Source organism: Arvicanthis niloticus, chromosome 4 (assembly GCF_011762505.2).
Source record: "Arvicanthis niloticus isolate mArvNil1 chromosome 4, mArvNil1.pat.X, whole genome shotgun sequence".
In the NCBI taxonomy this organism is placed as follows: Eukaryota; Metazoa; Chordata; class Mammalia; order Rodentia; family Muridae; genus Arvicanthis; species Arvicanthis niloticus.
Window position 1 is genome coordinate 65209909 of NC_047661.1, and position 24273 is coordinate 65234181.

The window sequence follows — 24273 nt, forward strand, 5'->3', positions numbered from 1 at the left end:
AGCCTCATAAATTTTGGATATGGGATAAATAACTTCCTACCTGTGGCTCTGTACCTAAAGGTCACTTGCTCTGATTTGCACAACCTGATTTATGCACACTAGACTTTGCCAACATGGGACAAATGGTTTAAGTGTAACCATCAACATTTGGTTAAAAACAAAAAAACCCAAAACAACAACAACAAAAAAGTAAGAGACAGGATCATTTAGTGCCCACCATTTGTTGATACCAGATTGCTAGGGTAACTGTCTGTATTCTCATCCTCTCTTGAGAACCAAGAGATGAGAGAACACAGTCAGCCAGCTCTTTTTATCACGTTTGAAGATACAGGTTTCCAAATGAAGTCCAGTTTGCCAAGAGAGTCATTACTCTTCCAACAGGCTGATGCTAACACACTTTGACAATCATACTAATTAAAGAAAGCTTTTTGTCAACTGTGGCCCTTAGCTGGTTGGTTAATAGCATATGCTTTTATCTGCAACATAAAGGGCCCTTTTTATTTTAATTATGTTGTCAGAAGTAATTATGGAAAACTGAGTATAAATGAAATTATGGGCTCTATCCTGAGGGGTAATCTAACACCAGAAACTTGTCTTCTATTCTAGCAAATGAGGTCAGCTTGCAATGTTGTTTTCCCTCCAATTTAAATGAACTGTACAATGTTTTAAAACACATTTTTATAAAAGCAACAATTACTAAAATCAGCTTAAATACAGTTAATGGAAATTTAAACACTAAAACCACACCCCATTCTTCTCTCAATGCACTTGAAAATTTAAGTTATGAACTATTATAGATAATCAGCAAATAACAGAATTGAAAACAATCAGCAATACTTATCAAATTTTGTCATTTTGCTATAGTTTTTTTCAGAGTGCTCTGCATGTTTTCAAAACCAGCTGGAATATATGGCTGAGTGGTAGAGTGCTATGTGAGGATCTGGGATCAGTCAATCCACAAGTGTGAGAATCAGTCAATCTGCAGGGCCAACAGACAAATTCTACTCCACTCCCAATACTACCCTGTCACCATCCTCAAGATGAACTACAGTCTTGAAGCTAATACACAGTATTGCTGATGGTTTTCAAGAAGTTAAGACAGCTACTTTTGTTAATCATTTAGCAAAAAAAATGTTACTAATGTGTTGAATATACAAGAGGATTTAGATAGGCATTTGGAACAATGTATTGATTGATGCTCTTTATCCTATTCAAATTATTGGAAAGAGGTTCAGAGTTTAAGAGGAAGGAGCCATCTCCAGTGTCATGCCAAATATCATTGGATTCGTGTTAGTTCTAAAATTTACAGTGGTAGTCATTATAATTAGGAACAAGTTTAAAGACACTTGAACAGTGTATTTGGCATAATTCTAACACCTCGCTGGATGTTTTAACTTTGCATAGTGAGCTGATGAATTTAAAGAATGCTGCTCTGCTGAACATTGAGGCAGCAGATACTGCTGATAAAATTATCCATGGCCTGAGGTTGGTATTTCTATTTTGGTCAAGATTCAAGAATGGCATATATAGCTTGATCATGTTAGCCCTTTTTGTCCTGGGAATACTTTTATTCCTGCCCATTGTGTTAAAGCTTGTCTTTAACAACATCAACATGTCAGCAGCCAAAGTACATGGTTTGAAACTGAAACTGAAACCCCAGACAGAGTTATTAAATTAACAGGCTGGCAAGCCAAGAACAGATAAGCTTCTGTACAGAGCCTTAACAACCTAAGACAGAAATGCATTTCTTTTGATAATGCATATTCCATGACAAGTAAGGAAGGCATTCTTGTAAGAATGACCTAAGAGAGGCTCAATCTTGTTTATGAAATGAAAATGGGGGCGAGGCGGAGAGCTTTTGGGGCTGCTTGGCAAGAATCTGATATGGGCCAAGGACAAGGAAATGGGCTGCTTGGTAGGAATATGACATTGGCCAAGGACAAGAAAGTGGACTTCAGGTAGGAATCTGACATTAGACTAGAACAAAGAAGTAATTTCAGGCAGGAATCTAAATTTTAGGTTAGAACAAGGAAGTAGGCTTCAGACATGAAAAGGATTTGGGGCTAGGACAGGGAAGTAGGCTCAGATATTTTGGTCATCCTGATAAGCCCTTAAAAACAGTGATCACGGGAGTATTCATGGAATTTTGTTTATTGCCTTGCTTATTCTTTGACTATTTGTGTTTTATTGTCTTGCTTGTTCCTTGACTGTTTGCATCTATTGTATTACTAGTTCCTCAACCTAGAACTGATCTTTAATACATGCATATAATTAAAATGGTATAAAAGCAAAAATGAGGAGGGCGGATGGAATAGGGGATTTCTAGGGAGGGGAAATGGGAAAAGGGGGTGTCATCTGAAATGTAAATAAATAAATATCCAATAAAAAAGAAAGCTCATTTCATTTAGTTGAGTAATATTTTCAATATTTAAGTGGATCATATTTTTATTCACATACTAAAGAACATCTTGGTTGCTTCTACAGCTAAAAACTATGAAGAAAAAAGCTAGAAACATCCATGTTCAGGTATTTGTGTGGACAGAAGTTTTAATTCCTTTGTGTAATACCAAGGGAAGCAAGTGATAGGCTATATGATAAGAGCATGTTTCATAAGAAACTGTTGAACTAGAAAGATGGCTTATTGGTTAAGAACACTGAATACAATTCCAGAGGACCTAGGTTCAATTCCCAGAGCCCCTCTGTAACTTCAATTACAGAGGATCAGATGCTGTCTTTTGACCTGCATGAGTACTACATACATGCACAGACATACATGCAGGTAAAATATCCATGCACATAAAAATAAATAATTAAACCACTTTAAAAAAAAAAAAAAAAAAAGGAAACTATCAAACTGTCTTCCAAAGTGGCTGCACCAATTTGCATCCCCACCAGTAATTAATATGAATTTCTATTTCCACAGTCTTGCCTGCACTTGGTATTGCTAGTACACTCTGTGAATACTGATTGTGGGTGAACACCTCTTCACTAACCTTATACCCCCATGCTAAGCAGACAGACAGACAGGCACACACACACACACACACAAATACACATTTCTAAATGCCCTCTAGGGAGTGTTCTTTTCCTGATCTAAAGTCATTCATATAGTGTTAACTAACAGCAACAACAACAACAACAAAAAATATTACTTACCCATAGTAACCTATCTTGCCCTTTCCAACAAAACTCACCGAGAATCTCCAAATGATCTCACATATTTAAGGCTACAGTATAAAGACTACTAAAAAGAATAGATAATAGAAGTGTTCACCAAGCTTAGAAAGTCTTGATAGTTATTGGCCAACCAGTATAACACTGAAATCACTCAGAGACCTATGAACCCATGAAAACTCCATACTGCTCCCATCTTTTTCTGGCAAGACTAGGCATTGGCTTCTCCAATATATACCAATTTGTTTCCATACCATGGAATAAGAAACTATACAATGTAGAGAACTTTTTGTCACTGCAAATATACATTCATTTTAAAAATAAAATCAATGCTTTAGACCTACAACTAACAGTCATTATCTTGCTGAGAAACAAATTATTTTGGGAAACTAGCTGTGAGAGGTCTTACCTCATGCCTTGATCCAGTAGAGCAGAGTCAATGTGGAAGGCTATGAATTTTAAAAGTGCAAGTATAATCACCCTCTCTGCATAACCCAAAAAGATGAATTGAGAAACAGTAGAGAGTCTAGAGTGGTATTTTGGGCTGCTTAGCCAAACTGTAGCACTTAAACTTGGGTAGCTCCGCTGCCTCCAAGCCCATTCCTCTGAACACCTTGCCATGGAAGGTACAACTTGGGACAAATGAACAAAAGCATATGCTCTTGGTACATGAGAGGAGGGGTTGGGATGGGGGAAAAGTACACCAAGGAGAAGGACTTACGGGACAGAAGTAGGTATTTTCCACAATGTGATTGGCCACCATGCTGTTCTCAGCAGAGAGAGACATGATAAATAGCAAAGCATCCCGTGCTTGCTGGCCTACTGTGCCCTCCCGATGAATGAAGGGTATCAGAAGAGAGAAGATGAGGAAGTTGGCGGCCCCTTGGTCCTCACTGGTGTGAAAGAACAGTTCCAGAATGGATGGATCTTTGGCAAGGATGGAGCAGAGCTGGTTGAGCAGGACAACTAGCTTTCCCTCCACAGCTGGGGTGGCTGTCCCCGAACAGGAGCTCAGCAACATCATCAGGGGCTTCAAGATGGGCTTGTGGTGCAGCAGAGGCTGGTAGGACTGAGTAACCAACATCTCATACATCTTTAGCTGCTCAAGTTTGGTTTCATCCGTGAATTCTCGTCTCAAGCTCCAAAGGAAGAGCTTCTCCATGATGTTCTCACAGACCACAAATTCCAGAATTGGCCCCATCGCAGCATCCTTGGCTTGTTCTTCGATTAGCAGGAAGAGCATGTGTTCTACATAGTTCTGCACAGCGCTGGCCTCATCTGGGGGGATGGATCCATATTTTGCCTGGGTGTTCTTCAAGGGGTCGTGCTTTTCTAAGATTTTCACAACCTGCAATATAGCAAACACCTGTCACCTATTGCGGTTTATCATAATAATCTCCAAACCACTTCACAACTGGCTTTATCAAACTGGCAAAAAACCACAGGAGCCATGGGATACAATATAATTATCGAATATGTCAATAGTGTAAAGATAAGAAAAGCAAAAAGAAATGCAAAAGTAGTAATTACTTTTATATTCAAAGAGATAACAAGTTACTTTCCCCTTAAACTATCTTTAATACAACATAGCCTTTTAAGTTTCAAATGCATAAAACAAGTAAAAAGAAACCTGGCTTCCTCCCAAAATGCAGTTGTTCTGAAGACTTCAGCAGAGCAACGTAACTCCTTGCATGCTGTTCACAAACACTATGCCTCACTTCTCCACTTGGAGGGATGCCCTCTTCAACCACAACACAACACAGAAATTGGAGCAATAAATGGGAAGTGAGAAACTGTAAGCTAGTACACGTAGAATTGATTAACAGAAGACATAGACACAAAAACCAACATCTAAAGAGTCTGAACATCTCATTCTTCAAGCCAAATAAATAAATAAACATCTCTCCAAGATAATCAATTACAAAATAAACTCCAGAAGTTTGGAGTGATATGAAGGTTTTGGACACAGTGATAAAAGTAGCTAATAAAACAAAATCAGATGCCACCTAACACATGGCTAAGGTAAACACATCTGCTCAGCATCTGTAAAGATGAGGCCACATCCTTGGCCTAGTTCTCTTTCTTCCCACTGCTGGGATCTGAAGCTTCCAACCTCACTGTGCCCACTGAGACATATACATGGGTACCTGAAAGTAAAGCTATTTTATATCTTAATTTTCATTTACCTTAGTGACATGGAATATCCATGATGATCGCATTCAATTTACTCCCTTTAAAATACTCCACATGACACTTGAAAACCACCTGGCATTTTATCAATGACTCTATCTTTGTTTCTCTTTGCCTTTCTCAATAACCTATAATGCAATGTTTGCCTTTGGTGGTTCCCTCCTGGCCCAGTTCTATGATGTGTTGTTACATGTTCTGTATTTAGGTTAACAGGGTTTTTTGAGTTGTTGGAGGAAGCTGGCAAATACACAATGCTGTGTCAGCATGCATGAGCAATAAGGGGAATTATTTCTCAGGAAAAGGTCTCCATTTCTCTCCTGTCAGAAGGAAGGAAAAGGGAATCTTCGCGGACCAGGTAAGTTTATCCTGACATACGAACATTTCCACACCATCAGTGATCTCTTTCATTTCCATCATAAATTTGATAACACTGTGTCTCAAGGGAAAAGGTGACCCTAAAACTTTTGAGTTGACATTTTTCACGAGAAAGGGCATTTCTTCAGCAGTCACCCAAATGATACATGGCCCACTGACTGCTGGCCACATGGCAGCCATCGGACATCTTGCCCACACACCACCAGAGAGCACTTGCTATCCTGCACCTTTGCAGGTGCTCCAGAATTCCCTGCGGGCCTACTAAGCTCACTTCGGCTCTGGGTTTTGGGGACATCTACAGGGAGGAAGACAGTGACACACTGGTCCTAAAGAGGCTTTTCTTCAACACCACACATCCTCCAGTCCCCCAAGTCCCTAACTTGAAGGTTCTGCATTCTGAAGGGCAGATCAGCTCGTGCTTTGTTGGTGCTGTGACTTCAAAGTCTGTGTGTTGAGTCTTCTTGTGAGAGTTGTACTTACAGCTAGGCCTCCAGGTAAAATGCAATTACACTTCTCACTCTGCTCACTGTGTAAGCTGTCTAAAACTGGAACTGCTTTATATATGGGTAGTGTTATGCCAAACCACCTTGGTCTTTCTATAAAAAAAAACAAAAAAAAAATCTGGCAATGTGTAGTTACAGTGGTGAATTTGTTCTTGCCCTTTGACTTGTTAATCTGATTTGAAGGAAAATGCCTAAAATGTTTGTGTCAGTGTTCTTTTCCAATAAAGAAAAATAAAATTACTATTGACTCAGATGGTCAAGAATAAGAGAATTATAACCAAAATATATCACCATACAATATAACTACTGTTATGTAAGTGAATCGTACCATAGCATACAAATTATATATAAATATGAATGAAGTGATTTGCTAAAGAGCAAACATAGGGGCTGGAGGGATGGCTCATCAGTTAAGAGCATTGGCTGCTCTCACAAAGGAACCAGATTCAGTTTTCTAAACCCATGTAGTAACCCCCAGCCCTCTCCCTCCAGTTCCAGCAGATCTAGCGCCCTCGTCTGGCCTGTGCAGGCACCAGGCACACACATGATGCGCATTCATACATGCATTCATACATGTAGGCAAAAACTCATATGCACAACACTGATGTGCATAAAATCAGTCCCAAACATTTTGAGAAAAATAAACAAGGTTGGGCATAGCAGTGCATGCCTGTAATCCCAACACATGGGAAGTGGATCACAAGTTCAAGGCCAGCATAGATTATATGTCTAACAAATCAAAAAGGGAGGGAAGGTAGAGAAGGAAACAAAGACAAACGAGACTTTAAGATGAATTCGTTCTTTCCTGTAATTTGCTTCACAGCTGTTCATAATATAAATCTAAAAGATCAAAGAGGTTATTTTGTATTAATGTATAAAAAGAGAAGAAAAATACTGAGATAAAGCAATTATTGAAAATCCAGTTCTCTGGAATGTCTATATAATACAAACTTATAAATAAGGATCTATATTTATGTCACGTATTTAAGCAAATACTTTTTGTGTATCTAATATATGTATATAATACAACAAAACAACTCACAAACCATAAATCACTTTCTTCAGACTAATTACCCTGCATGGTTTTATATATATCATATATAGTATATACATATATTATTGATATATGTTGTATACATATATTATTGATATATATTATATATACATATATATAATATTAATTTCAACTCAAGAACTCTACCACTGAGCTATAATTCCCAGTCCTATTAGGAAACATCTTTATAAGAGAACTGAGCTGAGCATGGTAACCCATGTCTTTAATTGCCAGCACTTTGGAGGCAAGGCAGACAGATCTCTGTGAGTTCAAGGCTGGCATGGTCTACACAGTGAGTTCTAAACTAGCACGGCTACATAGAGAGACCCTGTTTGTGAGAGGGAAGAAAAGAGGGGGAGAGGGAGAAGGGAAGAGAACAGAACTTTATAACTGAATATAAACTGTGTAGCTGCTTTTTAAAAAATTTATTTTTTTTTAAATTGTGTGTGTGTGTGTGTGTGTGTGTGTGCACAAGCAGGTGCCTGTGGTGGTCAGAAGATGTCAAATTCTCTTGAGCCAAAGTTACAGGCACTGTGAGCTGCTTGAAGTGGGTACTAGGAACTGAATTCTGATCTTCTGAGAGATCAGTAATGTTTTCTCAAACACCAAGCCACCTGTAGGCCTTGTTGAGCAGTTTTTTTAAAATTAAGTAAGTTAGCCCTCCTAAACACAGCTACTTTCTAAGCCTTCTGGGTTACATGGGCAGAGAAACCTGAGAGCAGAATTTGAATAATCCACAGAGATGAAAGATTTGTTGACCTGGAAGGAAGCAGACACCCTGGATCGCATCCCTCACTCCCACTCTGACCAGCAGTTTTACTGCCTGGGAGATGGGGGTGTGTGTGTGTGTGTGTGTGTGAGTCACAGAGCACCTACGTTTAGCAAGCGCTGGCTGCTTTTGTGCCCACGTTGTTACAAATCCTGAGCCTTGCTTCTCGGTAGGACCTTCCCAGGCTCCCTCTCCTTCCTGTCCCTGCCAGCAGACACACCTGTGACCTGCTTTTCATGTGGGCTCTGAGGCCACACCCAGGGACCCGCTCCTACCCTAGCAGGACCTTCAAGCTTCCTGGGTAGAGTTCAGACTGAGGAAGAGGTTCTATCCACATGGGGCCAGGTCCTCCCAGCTGCTGCAGACTGACTCCTGATGTGACCTAGACTTCCTTGTCTCTCCCTTTTGTTCTCTAACTTCACATCACCACCATCAAACCCTCTTATTCTTGTTCCTGTTTCCCTGCCTGCTGCCAGTTTTACCCACTATGCTGACTCTAACCTAGACTGATAGGTAGTGAAATTCAACACTGTGAGGCTGCATGCAGTGCCTCCTGCAGGCTTGTCCTTGCTGGGCCTAGCTGCTGTCACACTCAAACAAGCCTCCTCTAGGATGTGTACCCTCAGCTGCAGGGATTCTGGAAGAGTCACGGTAGGAGAGAGAGTAAAACCTAACAAAATACACTTTGTAAACAGTTCCTATCCATAACAAGTTTATTAAACTGAGAATAATATTTAATAAAGTAATCAGCATATGATAAAAGCCCACACTCATGAAGTAAAGCAGTTCAGTTAAAAACAATAGATGTACTCCTTACAACCAAGCATCTTATTCATCTCGAGAGGGGGTGCAGGTGAGAGGGGGCAGGGGATGTGAGCCTGGACCACATTTAATTCCATGTATAAATTAACATAACTTAAAAGTAAACACAAAATGAACAATGTGAACAATGGACTTCAAATTACCATCAGATCAAAACAGCTAAATTTAACCTAATTTCAAAGCCATCTGACCTTTATATGTGAGTGTTATTAAGGACACGATTTTTAAATAGCCTACTTCTTTCATAAGGAGCATCAGATATTCCTACCCTTGGTCCCTACTATGGCCCCATCAGTCAGTGATAATGGGCTTGAATATTAAATACTGATGAATCCTAAATAAGAAACAAAGGAAAGGTCCACATTAATCACAACTTCGCCTTGAGCTACCAAATGATTATTCTTTGTGCTAAACACAAGTGTTTCTCTGCCAGGAGACCGGCTTCAGTCCAGTCTACTCTTGGCCTATGCCTTCCATAACAGGTGATCATGCCACCTTGACTGGGACATACTGATTTCAAGAGAGTCTCCTGAAAAGAACTCACAGTTCCAAACCCTTTGGAATGCTAATTTAAAGTGGCCTTTGTGGAAAAATGTAAGTTACTAAGCAACATTTTCCATTGCACAGGAGGGGAGGATTTAACTGTCATGGGCCAAATTACACACTATGTACCAAACAACTACAACAGAAGCTCAGCTTCCACTTTGTCCTTGCTCATTACTTAATGGCTGAGTCTTTCCATTTGGGAGATTCCTTGAGTGCCTGTCTCTACAGGGTCTTAGCAGGGCTGCAAGCCAGCTGCCTGCCTGCCTGCCTTCTTTCTTTCTTTCCTTCCTCCCTTCCTCCCTCCCTTCCTTCCCTCCCTTCCTTCCATCCAGCCTTCCTTTCTGCCTCCCAGCATTTTCTCCTCCCTCTCTCCCTCCCTCCCCCTCTTCTTTCCCTCCTGTCTGCCTGCCTTCCTTCTCTTATTTTCAGAGCTGGAGATTGAACCCAGGGCCTCGCCTTACACTGGGTACACACCTACCACTAAAGCTACATTCTCAAGCTATTGTTTGTTTTGTTGTTGCTGCTGTCTGTTTTGGCTTTTAAGAGAGAATCTAAGTCACCTGGAGTGGCCTTGAACTTGCTATGTAGCCCAAGCTGGTCCCGAATCTGCAGTCTTCTTGAGTAGCTGGAATTATAAGCCTATGCCACTATGCCTGGCTTGCTTTCTTTTAACAGTAAAACTATAATGTCCTTGTAAAATAGGTTTACTCACTCCACTTGCAGGATATCAGCTCTATCAGAAGCCGCACAGACTTGTCTGAATTGAGGATTTTAAGATATAATAAAGGTGGGGTGTGGCGGTGCACACCTTTAATCCCAAGGCTTGGGAGGTAGAGGCACAAGGACCAAGAGCTCAAATCAATGTGAGCTACATGAGACTGTTCAGAACACACAAAGGGCTGGAGACACAGGCCCTATCAGAGAAATATTACTGTTCTGTGGCTTAGTGACATAAACGTCTGCCAATATTTTCTAGTTATTTGTTTATGCCACTGTCAGTTTTATTCAAAAAAGTTTCTTTTTGCAGGGGTCAATAGGAGTGTGTGGGGGGGAAAGGACAAATCAGGGTATTGAGAGATGTATATGATAAAAGACATATTACATATATGAAAGTACCAAAATAAACTTATTATTATGTATAATGAATACACACTTCTTACTTGGGGTTTCTCTTGCTGTGATAAAACACCATGACTATAAGCAACTTTGGGAGGAAAAGGTTTATTTCATCTTGCACAATTTGTACTACATCATCCAAAGTCAGGGAAAGAACGGAAGGCAGGAATTTGGAGGCAGGAACTAAAGCTTAGGAACACTGCTTGCTGAGTTGCTCCTCATGGTTTGCTCAGCCTGCTTTCTGTTACACCCAGGTCCACCTGCCCAGGGGTGGCAGCACCCATCATGGTTTGCTCGGCCTGCTTTCTGATACAACCAGGTCCACCTGCCCAGGGGTGCAGCACCCACAATGGTCTGAGCCTCCCTACATCACTCACTAATTGAGAAAGGACACTCACTATAGAGTCGCCCACAGACAGGTCTTATGGAGGCATTCTCTAAAGTGTGAGTCCCTCTTCCCAAGTTACTCTAACTTGTGTCAAGATCACAGTAACCTAGCCAGGACACTTGCTAATAAAACCTCTTTTTGAAAGATAAATAAGAGCTATGGAAAGAACACAGGAAGAAGGATGTAAGTAAAAATACTGAACAGAACATTAGCTTCAGCCCTGCCCAATCCGACCGCATAATAGGTGAGTACACAACAGGAGAGCTGCTGGCACTGCAGCAGGCTCCCAGAAACACCAGCCGATGGTCCTCTCTTAGGAGCATGGCTTTTGTCCACTTGACTTTGAGCTGTCATGTTTAAGGACACTTGTAAAACTGTAAAGAAACATGTGTACTTAAAATGTTAGTGGACATCAATTTTCTAAGACGTTTGAAAGATTAATCAGAGTTTTCTAAGCCTTCTAAACTTTCGATCTCCCCATGCCTTTCAGTGTTCTCTATTATTTAGTCTGTGATGAGGTGCATACCAAAAGTGAAGCTAAACAAAGCAAGAAAGTAAGATGCAAATACGCACATCAAATCACACGTTATAGTCTGTATTTCTTTAAAGGATTCAGGGTACTCAGAGCTCTTCACTACACACTAGACCTAAGGCCTGCCCTCTAGTTTTCATTACTGTGGGAATGTATTTGATATAAGCAATCTACATGGCTCCAGTTTTTTCTCACGGCCATCTCTCCTCCAGGGTGAAAAAGAAAACCCAGTGTACTTTCTTCCTCAGGCATCATTACCATAATCCAGTCCTGACGCTTGCTTGCTTGGTTGGTTTTGTTATTGTTTTGTTTGTTTGGTTGTTTTTTGTTTGTTTGGTTGGTTTTGTTTTTTTTTTTTTTTTGTACAGGGTCTCACTCTTAGTCCAGGCTGGCCTTAAACTCATGATCCTCCTGCCTCAGCCCCTTGAGGGCTAGCATTACAGAAATGTACCGTCATGCCCAGCTTTCTCCAATTTTTTAAAACTCATTTCCTCTGTATATAATACATAGAGCAGAACAAGACCCATATAGACGCAGAGTATAAGTATGCCATAAAACAAACACAACATTTTAAAAACAGAGGTTTTGGAGTACAGAATTTTTGGTAAAAAGAAGACCTAGCTTATTTATTAGATGGATGGAAATATATTTTTTTGTTGTCTTATTTATTTTTTTGAGGAAGGGTCTTACTACGTAGACCAGGCTAGCCTAGAACTCACTAAATAGCCTAGTCTGACTGTGAACTCTTGTTCTTGCTGTCTCTGCTGCTAAACTAGTAGAAACATAAACATACACCACCTTGCCTCGCTTCCTCCCTTTGCCACTACCTCTTCCTTTGTTCCTCTGCTTAAAAAAAGTAAGGAGACAATGAATACTACAAGGCCCATGCAGTCACAGAGTACAGTGTGCCATGAGAAATAACCAGGGTAGGTGGTTTAATTCATCTGCCAGTTTACTCGAGCAGTTTATTTAGCCGGTAGCTCAGGGCTTCCTTCCATTTGGTCCCTCTTCCATTCAGAAAATTCAAAGATACTCAAGAGATAAAAGCAATTACCTGCTATATTATACAATGTTCTTGTAAATAACTAAAAATCCAACACAAGTCTATACTTTTCTTCATCATTGAAGGTTAAGTCCAAAAATCCTCCTAGAAGCATATTAAACAATGGTTTTAGATTAGTGCATGGTTAACCTGGCTTCCTAAACTGCCTGGCTCTTCTAAAATGTTTCTCGTTCACTGCCTTGTAGTTCAGCAGTTTACTGAGCATCTACAACACTCCATACTCTGTTGTGGTAGCAGAAATACAAGGGAGTCACTAACAGCCTCTGGTATTGAGGAGCTTCACAACGGTGTGGGAAACACGTTATACAGGCCATTGCAATATAAGGTGACTGATGGAACCTTAAAGAAGGCCTGGGTGATGCCGGGGCACAGGAAAGAGTCTGGAGGAAATGATGTTCCAGATGTGTCCTGTAGAAAGCAGCACTTAACTGAATGCAGGAACACGGCACCAGAAAGAACAGCAAGCACTTCAGCATGGAAGCAGGAAATGTCAGGACAGTTGCCATGGCCGATGGCAGACATGAATGTCAAGCAACTTCAATTCTGGAGTCACAGAAGCTAGGATCTAAGGAACTGTGTGTACCGTCCTGGCCTGTGGATGCTCACACGCCACTGGAAAGTCCAACTAAAGGGATCTGGGTTTTAGGTCCACTTGTAACTTAAGGTGAGGAGAGGAAGCATGGGCCAGGCACAACCTCCTAAGCCTCCATTCTCCAGTGTCACCATTAGGGAAGTTTCTCCTGGGTGTCTGTGGAGCACTCTTCAGCTATGACATCATGCCCAGGGGTATTTTGGAAATTCAAGTGAAATACCAGGCAACTCAAGAACTCATCCTTGGAATGATGGACTGCCTTGGGCATGAGCCCTGCTAGATACAGAACTAGATGTCCTTGACAGTATAGGCCAAGACAGAAAGCAATCGCCCTCATCTGTCCATCCCCGTTAGCTGTGTAACTCAAGCTCTGCAACAGAAGCAACTCATAAATAGTACAACAGAGCCTGCCAAATGCACGTCAGTTATGTTGGATTTATGCTGAAGTATCCTAACACAGATGAATCCAGAGAGCGCAGACTTTTGCTGCCTTCATTTTTCCTAATTTATGGTAAACAAAAGCGTTGAACTGAGAGCAGGTAATGGCACACTCCAGTAAATAAAAAGTGGCTGTTTAGTCCTGACTGTGCCATGTTCCTAGAGGCCTTTCAGGTTTTCTTGGTTGCCTCAGTGGAGTTGAAGTTGGAGTCCCAGCAGGTACAGAGGTACACTTGTCAGAGTTTAGCTTGAGTTGACCTGTATTCACCTCAGCAGGAGAAACCCAGTGAAGAGCCAAGGTATGCAAGCTGCAAGTCCAGAGATAAATTCACAACAGCCAGTCCTGACAGCCAGAGAGCTTCAGTCCCAGCCTACACCTCTGTCTTGCTTGAAATTTTTTGCCTTCCCAACCTATTTTGCCAACAAAAAAGTCAAAACAGCACTTATCAACAATATTCTTCTTGAAATGTGTCCTTCCTCTGATATCAAAACTTCTTGGCCAGGTGGTGGTGGCGGCGGCAGCGGCGGTGCACGCCTTTAATCACAGCACCTGGGAGGCAGAGGCAGGAGGATTTCTGAGTTTGAGACCAGCCTGATCTACAGAGTGAGTTCCAGGACAGCCAGGGCTACACAGAAAAACCCTGTCTTGAAAAACCAAAACCCCCCAAAAAACAAAAACAAAAAAACAAACAAACAAACAAAAAAAAAAACCCAAACCTTCTTCCACAACTAAGCTGTCTAAACTGAGATTTCTTCCACCCATAACAGCCCATTCTCTTGACTCAATTCCTGTAGCTGTCCCACATAGGATGCTCCAGAGATATCCTTGAACTGTTGGCTAACTCCGCCTCTAAAGGGAAACAGCCATTTGGAAACCCACCCACCTGAATTGATTTCTCAGCCAGTATTTTCATTCATATAGTTGACAGAAAGGTTCCCAGAACCTCTGTAGACAGAGATTGAAGGCATTTCCCAGATTTATTTAGAAGGAAAAGCCAAGTCTAAAGAAATTAATAAAAGAAAAAAGTCCTTTTTTTTTGTTCATAATGAAAACCTAGCCAGAGTCAAGGAAATGGCTGGACCATCATAAGACAGGCTCACACTTTACAATGGGAATTGTTTAACAACTAACATCATTCCCTCTAACAAGATAGTCCCATCTTCAGCTCTAAGCACCTGCACTGTGCTTCAGATAAAGCACAGTGCCTGATAATGTCAAAGACATTCATACTGAATATGGAAATGACCAATAGGATTCTAGAACCAACACTTACTCTCAACAGTGTGAGGAAAGGTAGACACACTCCTGACACAGGACATTCTAGAGCACTCCAACTGATTTGGAGAAAGAGACAGGCCTGAGCAGGGCAGATGATCTACCTACACACCATCAGGAGGTCAGTGATATCTCTGTGTCTCTAAGCCCAGCACCCGAAGCCAAGTGGATCACATCACAGCAACCTCAGAAGGAAGGTTCATAATCAAATGTATTATATGCAAACTCAGTGGTCCCAGAGCAAAGATTTCACATTTAAAATGTAGGCTTCACCAGTCAACTGGAGGGTAAGCTGAAAATGCCGGCAGTGTAGCAAACCACTCTAAAAATAGGCACACACATTTAAGTAAATCAATAAATGAGCATATAGTAATATGCAGATACACTGTGCATGGCATAAGCACAAAATAATGAAAATGTTCAAGCAGGTATCTCTCAGGGTTTACTAGCCTACTATGGAACTGCTGTTTTAAAATGCTTTAAACTGTGCAAAGCCAAAGGTAGTTATCTAATTATCAAGAATAACCCTGAATTACTTTCTTTCCTTGACTACAGGAGTGGTGAACTCAGTACCCACAGTAAATCCATTGAAATGTGAACAATAATTCAGAGTAATGAAAAAGCACAAAAATTCATGGAAGCTTTACATTGGGCAGTGAAAAGCAACCACGAGATGAGAACAATCCGGAAGCAGAATTGATTTTGCTCTTTTTTGATCTAAACTGTGTCCCCTATAATTCCTGTGATTTACAGGCTCAGGGCTTTAACCCATGTGTTGTTTCCGGACACAGGAAGAAACCTGGTAGTCATTAAAAAACTGTCACATAAATAGCCACTTACCAGCTCACCTGGGGAGTATAACATTGGACAAGTAGTAAAAAAAAATACCAATTTTGTTTATTTTACTACCTACAAGCTTCCTGTGGAAAGGGGCAGCTGGTAAATTTTCTAAACATTCAACCCTTAATTATCCACACCAGCAGATCAGAGAAAAGCTACAGAGAAGTCCGAATGAATCATCCATAGAAACTAATGTGCTTAGAAAAGACGATTCAGATACAGCCAGATACCTTTTCTTACATTGCATAGGGTTCACAGGCCTAACAATGGCCAAGCACTGAGTAACGACCCACAGGCTTTGGACTCAAGGGACTGGGGTCTGTGTACCAAGATCTGGCTTGGTAATTCATTAGTTGCAGAACCTCCAAATAGTCATTTAACTCATTCTCTACAAACTACCTTATTGGTTTCTGGAGAAGACTAAATGACATACAACGTTTGAAGTCTTCAGCACAGTACTTACCAAATGCTTCATAAACAAGTCCTTTGTGGAAACTGTGTTTTTAATCAGATGCGCACTATTGGAAATCAGAAGGAAAAAGTTGCTTTTCTCTTGACTGAAAGGGCCCTTCCTACCCAGTGTTTCTAGAAAGCCAGCAAGCTGTCATAGAGTAGGAAATCTTGACTCAGTGTGACAGAGGCTGGGGTGGCTGCTGACATAAGACATGGGACTCATAGATTACCTGTGCCCAGTGGTTCTTAAACACAATCATGCATGTTTCTGGGTCAACTCCCTTCAGGCTCACAGCCTGCTGGAGTTTGCTTTCTGTTGAAACCGATGACATCATAAACTTTTGACGCTTCTAAGTCATATTTAATTTTCAAGAAAATGCCGTAAGCAGTCATTAACTCCAAGTATCATGTTAAAAATGTAATTTCTTCAGTCTTCATGGTCATTTTCCAAAACCTGTAATGACAATAACCAAAGAAAATGCATCTTATCTTCATATATTAAACAGGACATTGGCTATTAAATTTAAATAAGAGAATAGGCAAAATCCAACACAAACAGTAGCTATATGATAGACCATATTATTTATATTCAACCTAAAACTTCTCCTAGTCTCTCAACTTGTTACTAAAAAATTGTAAACTAAGGTGCCACTAACCTATATGCACGTATTAAACAATTCTGACGTTTCTTCTCTCCACTAAAAGCATTCACTATCCACAAGTTATTGACCCAACTCACCCAAGTTTAGTTTCTACAACTAAATAAGAAACTGTGCTATTGACTTTCATTGAAGTTTAAGAAACACAGAGTAATAAGAAAACTGCAAATCAACAGTCACAGGAAAAAAGGGCTTCCTGACCCATGGGTGAGCTCCAGAGGCTACAACTCAGGGAATAAAGGGTTTGCTGGGCAAATGTGAAGACTGAGCTTCAGATCTCAAGCCTACAGAAGAGCTTGGTTGGTGCTGTGCCTATCTATCCCAGCACTCAGGGAGCAAAGATGGGAATCCTCACTGCAAGCTGGCCAGCTACACTAGCCACAAGAGGAGTTCCAGTTTCAACTGAGAGACCAGACCCTACCTCAGTTAACAAAGTGGAGAGTGATCAAGAAAGACACATGACGTCAACTTCTCATTTCCACATGCACATATAGGCACACGCCAACACACATAGGTGCACACACCAGCACACATATGCACACACACACACACACACACATACACACACACACATACACACACACACACCACACACACACACACACCATCTAGACTCCTTGGCCCAATACAGTTGAGTTTTGCTGTTTTGTTTCTCAATGACTTTATAGTAAAATTGAAAACATTCAGCTACATGAGATCCTATATCACAAAAAGAAAAAACAAAGAAGGAAGGAAAGAAGGAAGATTGATTCTCAAACATTTTGTGGCTATAAAGAAGGTGAAGTTTTCTGCTTCTTCTAAACTATAATGGGATTCCAAGTAACCGTGACAAAGCAGTTAGGACTGACCCATCAAAACCAAGATAGGATCTTATTAGCTGTGAGTAAAAGGTGGAAACGTTATAAATAAAAAATGAATTACATAGATAAAATATGAAGAAAATCTAGCTATAATACTATTATCATTGGGAAAAAATTAAGGTCACAGCCTGTATCCTGAATATGTAGGGATCTCTGACAAAAGCAATAAGATTTTAGTATTATCTAGTCAGTTCAACCAGCCAAGAAAAGAACTAGGTAGAGTTCAAAATATTATTTCTTTCAGTTTACGGATTGGAGAGAGTCCAGAAGAAAGTAATTACAATTATTGGAGCACTGGGAAAGAGCCCATGATAAGTCCTCAGACTTGGATCTGCATGATGGCTCAGCAGGAGCTTGCTGCCAAGCCAGACAACATGAGTTCAGTACTCAGATCTCCACATGGTTGAAGGAGAAAAATCTGAAAATGCTGTAAATTATCTTCTGACCTCTTAACATGTGCCATGGCATGCACATGTGTGAGTATGTGTGCACACAAACACAGATAGACAGACAGACAGACAGACAGATGGACAGACAGACAGATGTGAAAATAACTGCAGATGTGTGCAGGTTTGGAGGAGTTAGCTATTTTCAGCTTATTAGAAGGATGTCACAAAAGGAACAGTGATCATTTGTTCTTTTCCACCAACCACAAAAAATGTGAGAATAGATCTGGTACCAATTCCAGTTGGATTTATGGGGAAAGTTCTTTCTGAGTGTAGAATTAAACACAAGAAAACACGAAACATTCAAAAACAAGAACTCCTATAGGTGGGAGGACAACTCAACATGAAAAGATTCTTAAAACAGGGGTTAGTCATAAGAATGGAGAATTTGCAATAATAAATAATTTTGAGTATGCTTTTAAAGAAGAATGGAGGAGCAGTAGAGTATTAAGCTGTGTAGAAAGGGAGGCCTGTCTAAGGTCTACACATCACATGCTTGAGGAAAACAGCCTGTGAAAACTTCCACAGTCATGTTTACTGTAGATACATCTGAGTTCTCAAACCTGTATTTGTCAATAGTACAAATGGGTGTTTTCAACGAACACTGTCCGCCCATGGCCATGGCCCTTTGCCACAAGTGGCTGCACTGCACTGGACCAGCTGATGTGTTAAGTCATGGGAGCAGCAACCATGTTTGCAGAGCATGGACTTCAGCTCCTGGTCTCCTTACTTAGCTACATTACCTGACTATTGCTTACAGTGTTGAAGTTTGCAGCTGTGTGCTAAGTGATAAAACTGGATTATGAGTCAACGTCCTCACTGTCCCAAGCATTATACATCTAAGACACCACCAATACCTTTATCCAGAGGCTAGAGCGATAACAAAGACAATCAAAGCACCTAGTTTATCCCAGAGGTTGAAATACTGCAAGACATCTTAAGATGCTTTCCAACTCCAGGATTTAAAAGTCCTTCTTCAAAGCAAAGAAGAACATACATCCTACTAATTGCCTCGGAATAAAGAAAATGGAAAAGGGGGAGGAATATTGTTTTCTAAGGTGCTTTAATACAGTTCTCAGAGAGAACTTATATTTAACTTCTCAGAGATGGAAGAATGCAATCCAGAGGAAACACACCTTAGCCAAGGCTCTGAGTTTACAAGTCAGCTTTGATCGAAACAGAATGCCAATTGCTGGTTCCCAAGTCCAAAGTACTTCCTAAGACATTACATTCTTCTTTTGGGGTACAGTCCATCCCTGGCCTAACTCCCTCAAGGAATCCATCTTGTCTAGGAAACATGGCTCTGCTGGTTTATCCTTTTCCAATCACACTTTTTGAGATGGGGGCAAGGATACAGAGGCAACACCAAACAGAAAACTTCGAAGAGAAAGAAGAAATGAAACAAGGTAGATAACCTAAATTGGAGACAGAAAAATCTGTGCCAGAAGATCCTCAACATAGCCACAAATACCGCAAACACACCAGATGCCTCCACTGCCCGCTCTTGTCCAGGTACTAGAGAATTATATCCCTGGTGTTCTCTGGGGCAATACGAAGCTGAGAGAGACAGCTCCATATTTATGAAGGCTATATCAGGACACATACCTCACAAATTGCCAGTTTCAATACACTGTCTACATTTTCCTCAGTTTTACATTATTTTCATCATTTTCCTGCATTTCTAGATCATGACCAAAGGAAACAAAGCACAGAGACAAAAGAAAGTCAAAAGCTAGAATCAGGTGAGTGGCCACTAACTGGAATGTGTGAGTCACAAGCATGGTAGTCATTTCTCTGTGCCCTCTGCTCTTTTCAGTCTAAGCTATGAGGTATTGAGACAGTTGGGGTGACATTTGTCACTCTTCATACAGAACCAAACACTTCCCATAAATACACATGTGCCTGGCAACTCAAATTTCATGCTTGAGAGAGCTCCACACAATGCTCCGACATGAACAAGTAATAGTTTTCTTTCTTCAAACAAATTACTAACACACACACACACACACACACACACACACACACACACACACACACTATCCAGAATACTGTTGGTAACAGTGGTAACAAACAGGTTTCAGGGTATAGTTGCTAAATTCTTTATTTGGAGGAGTAAATAAATGTCAAAATACATTTATAACAGCCTAGAATTTAATCACAAAATTTTCACAATGAAACTGGAACCAACTATATCATTTCCAAAGACATTACAATTGGCTACATTTCTATCTTTAATATTATAAATAGAAATGTTTTATCTCATCAATATGGAAAGAAATTTATATTAAATATTAATGCTAACAGAAATAGCAGCCACAAGAATCACATGTGGTTTTATTGGCCATGTTTTGAATGGCCATATATTTTAGTATTTGGTTATAAAAGAATAAACATATTCTCCATATTACAAAATTATACAATATGAGACATAATCATCAAAGTAGAAGTCCTAAGGGTTCCTTTTTCCCTATATTCTCAGAAGCAGACCATCAAGAAGAACAAGGTATATCCACATGCATGGATAAAAAGTTACAGTGAAGTACAGTACTTTATAAACAAGCTGAGGTTCTACTTTTCCTGATCTTACCTGGTCCCGGTGTAAAACTGCCTCTACCTCATGCCCACACCGCCTCACTTCCTATTCTTTGGAAAACTACAACACTTTAGGAAAGTTAGGCATGTGTCAAAAATCACACTATCAGGAAGTTCCAGTGATTATCTTTGGCATCTCTCTCTCTCTCTCTCACTAGCAGAGTGAACACAAATTATGAGCGCTTTGGCATTTAGTTACATATAATCTCATACTATTCTTTGCTTCTTTTATCTTTTAAAAATAATTAACTTCTCACGATGAATTATTGTAGCCAGACTTTGCAACTTTTTTTTCTTCTATCCTTTCAACCCTATAAGGGAGAAACAAGGATAGAGGGGGAAAGGGGGGACTTGTTATTAACCGACTTCCTGCTGATTAGGGGCATCAAGTTCCTTGAGGCAGGTTTGCTCCTTGCTGTGAGGATATCATGAGGATATCTAATTTCTTCTTGTTTCTTCTTTGCACATAACTACTTAACAAACCACAACCAACCAACAACACCACAACCACAAGCACACTCGCACACGCATGCACGCACATGCGCACACACACCCCTCCTTCTTGAGGCCCTAGCATTTATAAATCTTCTGAAAAGTCCCCAGAATTCCAAAGGCACACAATCTATCTGCAGAAACTATCTGCAACTGGCAAAATCACACTCCTGCTAAAGCACAAGGCAAATCATAGTCAGCTGCTGTGGATAATCTGAAGCAGCCCCATATCCCACACCTGGAATTGAAATGAAAACATATTCCCATAATATTTCTGTGTTTTTTCAAAGAAACCAAAATCCTCACTCCAAAAGATCAACAACAACAACAACAAGTTAAGCAAAGGGATGGCTACCTTTAAGAAGAACAGAACCAAAAGGAGATTTTTTTAAAAAAGGGAAACTTACCAATATTTGCAAACCTACTTAGAAGGAGTCCATGAACATGGAGAATTTGAAGATATATGACAAAGGGCTCTAATGAACCAAAAGGAACAGAAGAAAAGTAGGTCAGGAGCACAGGTTGGGGAGTGAGTGCTGCATTGCCAGGTCAGAGCAGTACCCAGAACTCTGGAAAGGCAAGGCAGGCTCCCTTTACATTTCTACATCATCCCCTCCTGAGAGTTCTGTTGATTTGCAGAGAGCTAAGAGTTCAGAGCTGTTTTCTAAGCTTGGGGACTAAAAGCATTAAGTCTCAACTTTAGAACTTAGCCTTGAAGCCAGCAGATGGGGTCAGACTCTAGCTCGGGTCTCTCAGAGCTGAAACCTTGAGGAGCAAAGGAGGGACGTCTTCACTTACAACCCACTTAGGCAAGTGCTTACGACTCAGTCTTTGTTCCTTAGGTCTCTTCTAGCTCAAATAATTATTTTATATACTATATCAAAGCTATAACCACCAAAGAAATATAAAGGCCTCTGGACAGCAATCTTTATAGGAATTCTAGTTGCAAATGAGTTTGTATCTGTAATGTCTTTTACTATTGAAGTACATTTCCTTTAAGCCTAAAAACCAACCACTCAACATAAATTCTGTAATTAGTAATCTTTGCCTTTTTCTCAACAACTGTCAGGAGAAAAACTCGATTGTTTTAGAACCCACATTTGGAATGCTCTAAATTAGTTGCTACTAAATACATAAAAAGTCTATTATCGTAAATGTGCATACCACATAAAATTCTGTGTAAGGGTGACGACTCTTCAAATATTGGGAACACCTGAAGAGAGGTGACCTTGTTGCCCTCAATTACAACTAATGGGGGGGGGTCATTTTGACCCAACTTCCTCAAACAAGCTCTTCTTAGAGCCTAACAAAATCTTATTAAATTGAAATCCTCTCCATGCTCTAATCCTCCCGCCCAGTCCGCCCCACTCCATTCCCACACCCTGCCCCTCTCACAGTATTAAGTGGCAATGCTAGGCTAGAGAAACAGAGCAGGCCTCTGATGCTCCTATGCTTGCCTCAATTTGCCACAGACCCATCCACTGTTCAGTGGCCATCATTTCAGTAAGGAAGTAACTGTTCATTCTGCCACCTTGCAGGGCACTGGTTAATACACAGAATATGCATGAAGAAAACCATCCCAAATGCACACATTCCAAAGGGCTTCAAGCTGTGATAAATGCAAGCTTCAAAACAGTTAACAAGATTGCAGAGCACGGTTAATATACCAAGGAATAATCCCCCCCCCCCCCATGTTTTACACATTAATTTCACAAAAACAGGCTTCCTTCCAACTAGGTCACATCCAAGTTTCCTACAACTGAACAAAAAGCAAAAGAAAAAAAAAATCAAAATTAATATGCAAATGTATACCTGAATTTGGTTTGGAACTTTTAAAGCTATTTAAGGCACCAGGTATATCAACTATTCTCCTTCAATAAAGTTTAAAAGCCACTTCAAAGAGTTATTCATTGTAAAAATTATTAGAATACAAAAGAGCCTAATAGTTCAGATCCTAAGGCTTTAGTGACAGTTGTGTGGTTTGTGACTTCTGATAACAAACACCCATACAAACAGAGAGGGAACTTGTCTAATTTGGGCCTCAGGCATGGAGTCTGAGACTGTCAAAACAGACCTTAGACACATTACTTTAATCACTATTATCTCTCTACCTCCAGTGATACACAATGTACCACTATTTAAATAGCAAGCAATTGGGAAGACCTTGTATATTCTTCAACATGGTCTGGTTAAATAAATTATGGTATTTCCATATAATGAATACTAAGTTACAATTTTTAAAAGAGGTGGCTCTTAAATATTATATACACTTATATATTATGTATATATTTGTATTTTATAATATATACATGTGGAAAGAATGCCAGGATATATATAAAATACCAAAGATAGTATGCCATACTTAAGGGGGAAAAGCAATGCATTCTTCCGCATCCCTATAAGACTGAAATGGTCTGTATGAGGACACAGGAACTGTAAGGATGTGGGGCATTAGGTGGTGAGGGGGCTGCAATGAGAGGGAAACTTACTGCACTATATGCCCTTTCCACTTTTTAAATCACGTGCCGCATTTGTGAACCAATGTTATGTTTTGAGTGTGAAATATCCCCACAGGCTCACATATCTGCACACTTGCTCTCCAGATGCCAAGCAACTTAGAAAGGTTGGGAACCTTTAGAGTTGGGGTGAGCTGTGGGAAGTGGGTTGCCGAAAAGCAGAACTGCTGGTTGCAGCCCATCCCCAGTTCTGGCACAACTCCCTGCATCCTGACCACCACTGCAATGGGACAAGCTGCCTCCCACTCCAGGTACCCCGTCTCACACCGCTCATCACTGACTGCCATGATATACTAAATCTCCAGGACTGTGAACCAGAATAATCTTTCTTTTAAGTTATTTCTTTCAGGTATTCTGTCAGTGAAATGAGAAAAGTAACTAATGCAGAAAATTAGAATCACTGAATAGGTTTTTGTTGTGGAAAAACCTAGCCACGTGGTTGGTAGAATATTGGAAGTGTTCTCAGGGGAAGGGGAGGAGTTTGGGGCTTCAGGTGACAGAAATTATAGAATGCTGGAGGCGGAGCTTACTGGGCCATTCTGCTGGGAGCTCAGAAGACCACAAAGCCAATACAAGT

The 24273-nt window shown here is 40.4% G+C and overlaps 1 protein-coding gene across 4 annotated transcripts in view; it reads right to left on the reverse strand.

Annotated features, from left to right (window-relative positions):
* Fhip1a (FHF complex subunit HOOK interacting protein 1A) overlaps positions 1-24273 on the reverse strand; it is a 235797-nt gene that overhangs the window by 71618 nt on the left and 139906 nt on the right. For 2 of the 4 annotated variants that reach the window (XM_034499684.2, XM_076932598.1), the window contains 2 exons: positions 16362-16585; positions 3896-4522 (listed from right to left, as the gene is read on the reverse strand). In XM_034499684.2, the coding sequence (XP_034355575.1) occupies positions 3896-4522; positions 16362-16466 (732 nt within the window). In that variant the 5' untranslated portion in view covers positions 16467-16585. Of the gene's footprint in view, positions 1-3895; positions 4523-16361; positions 16586-21587; positions 21609-24273 lie in introns of those variants that run through there. The other 2 variants (XM_076932599.1, XM_076932600.1) reach the window with 2 other exon arrangements.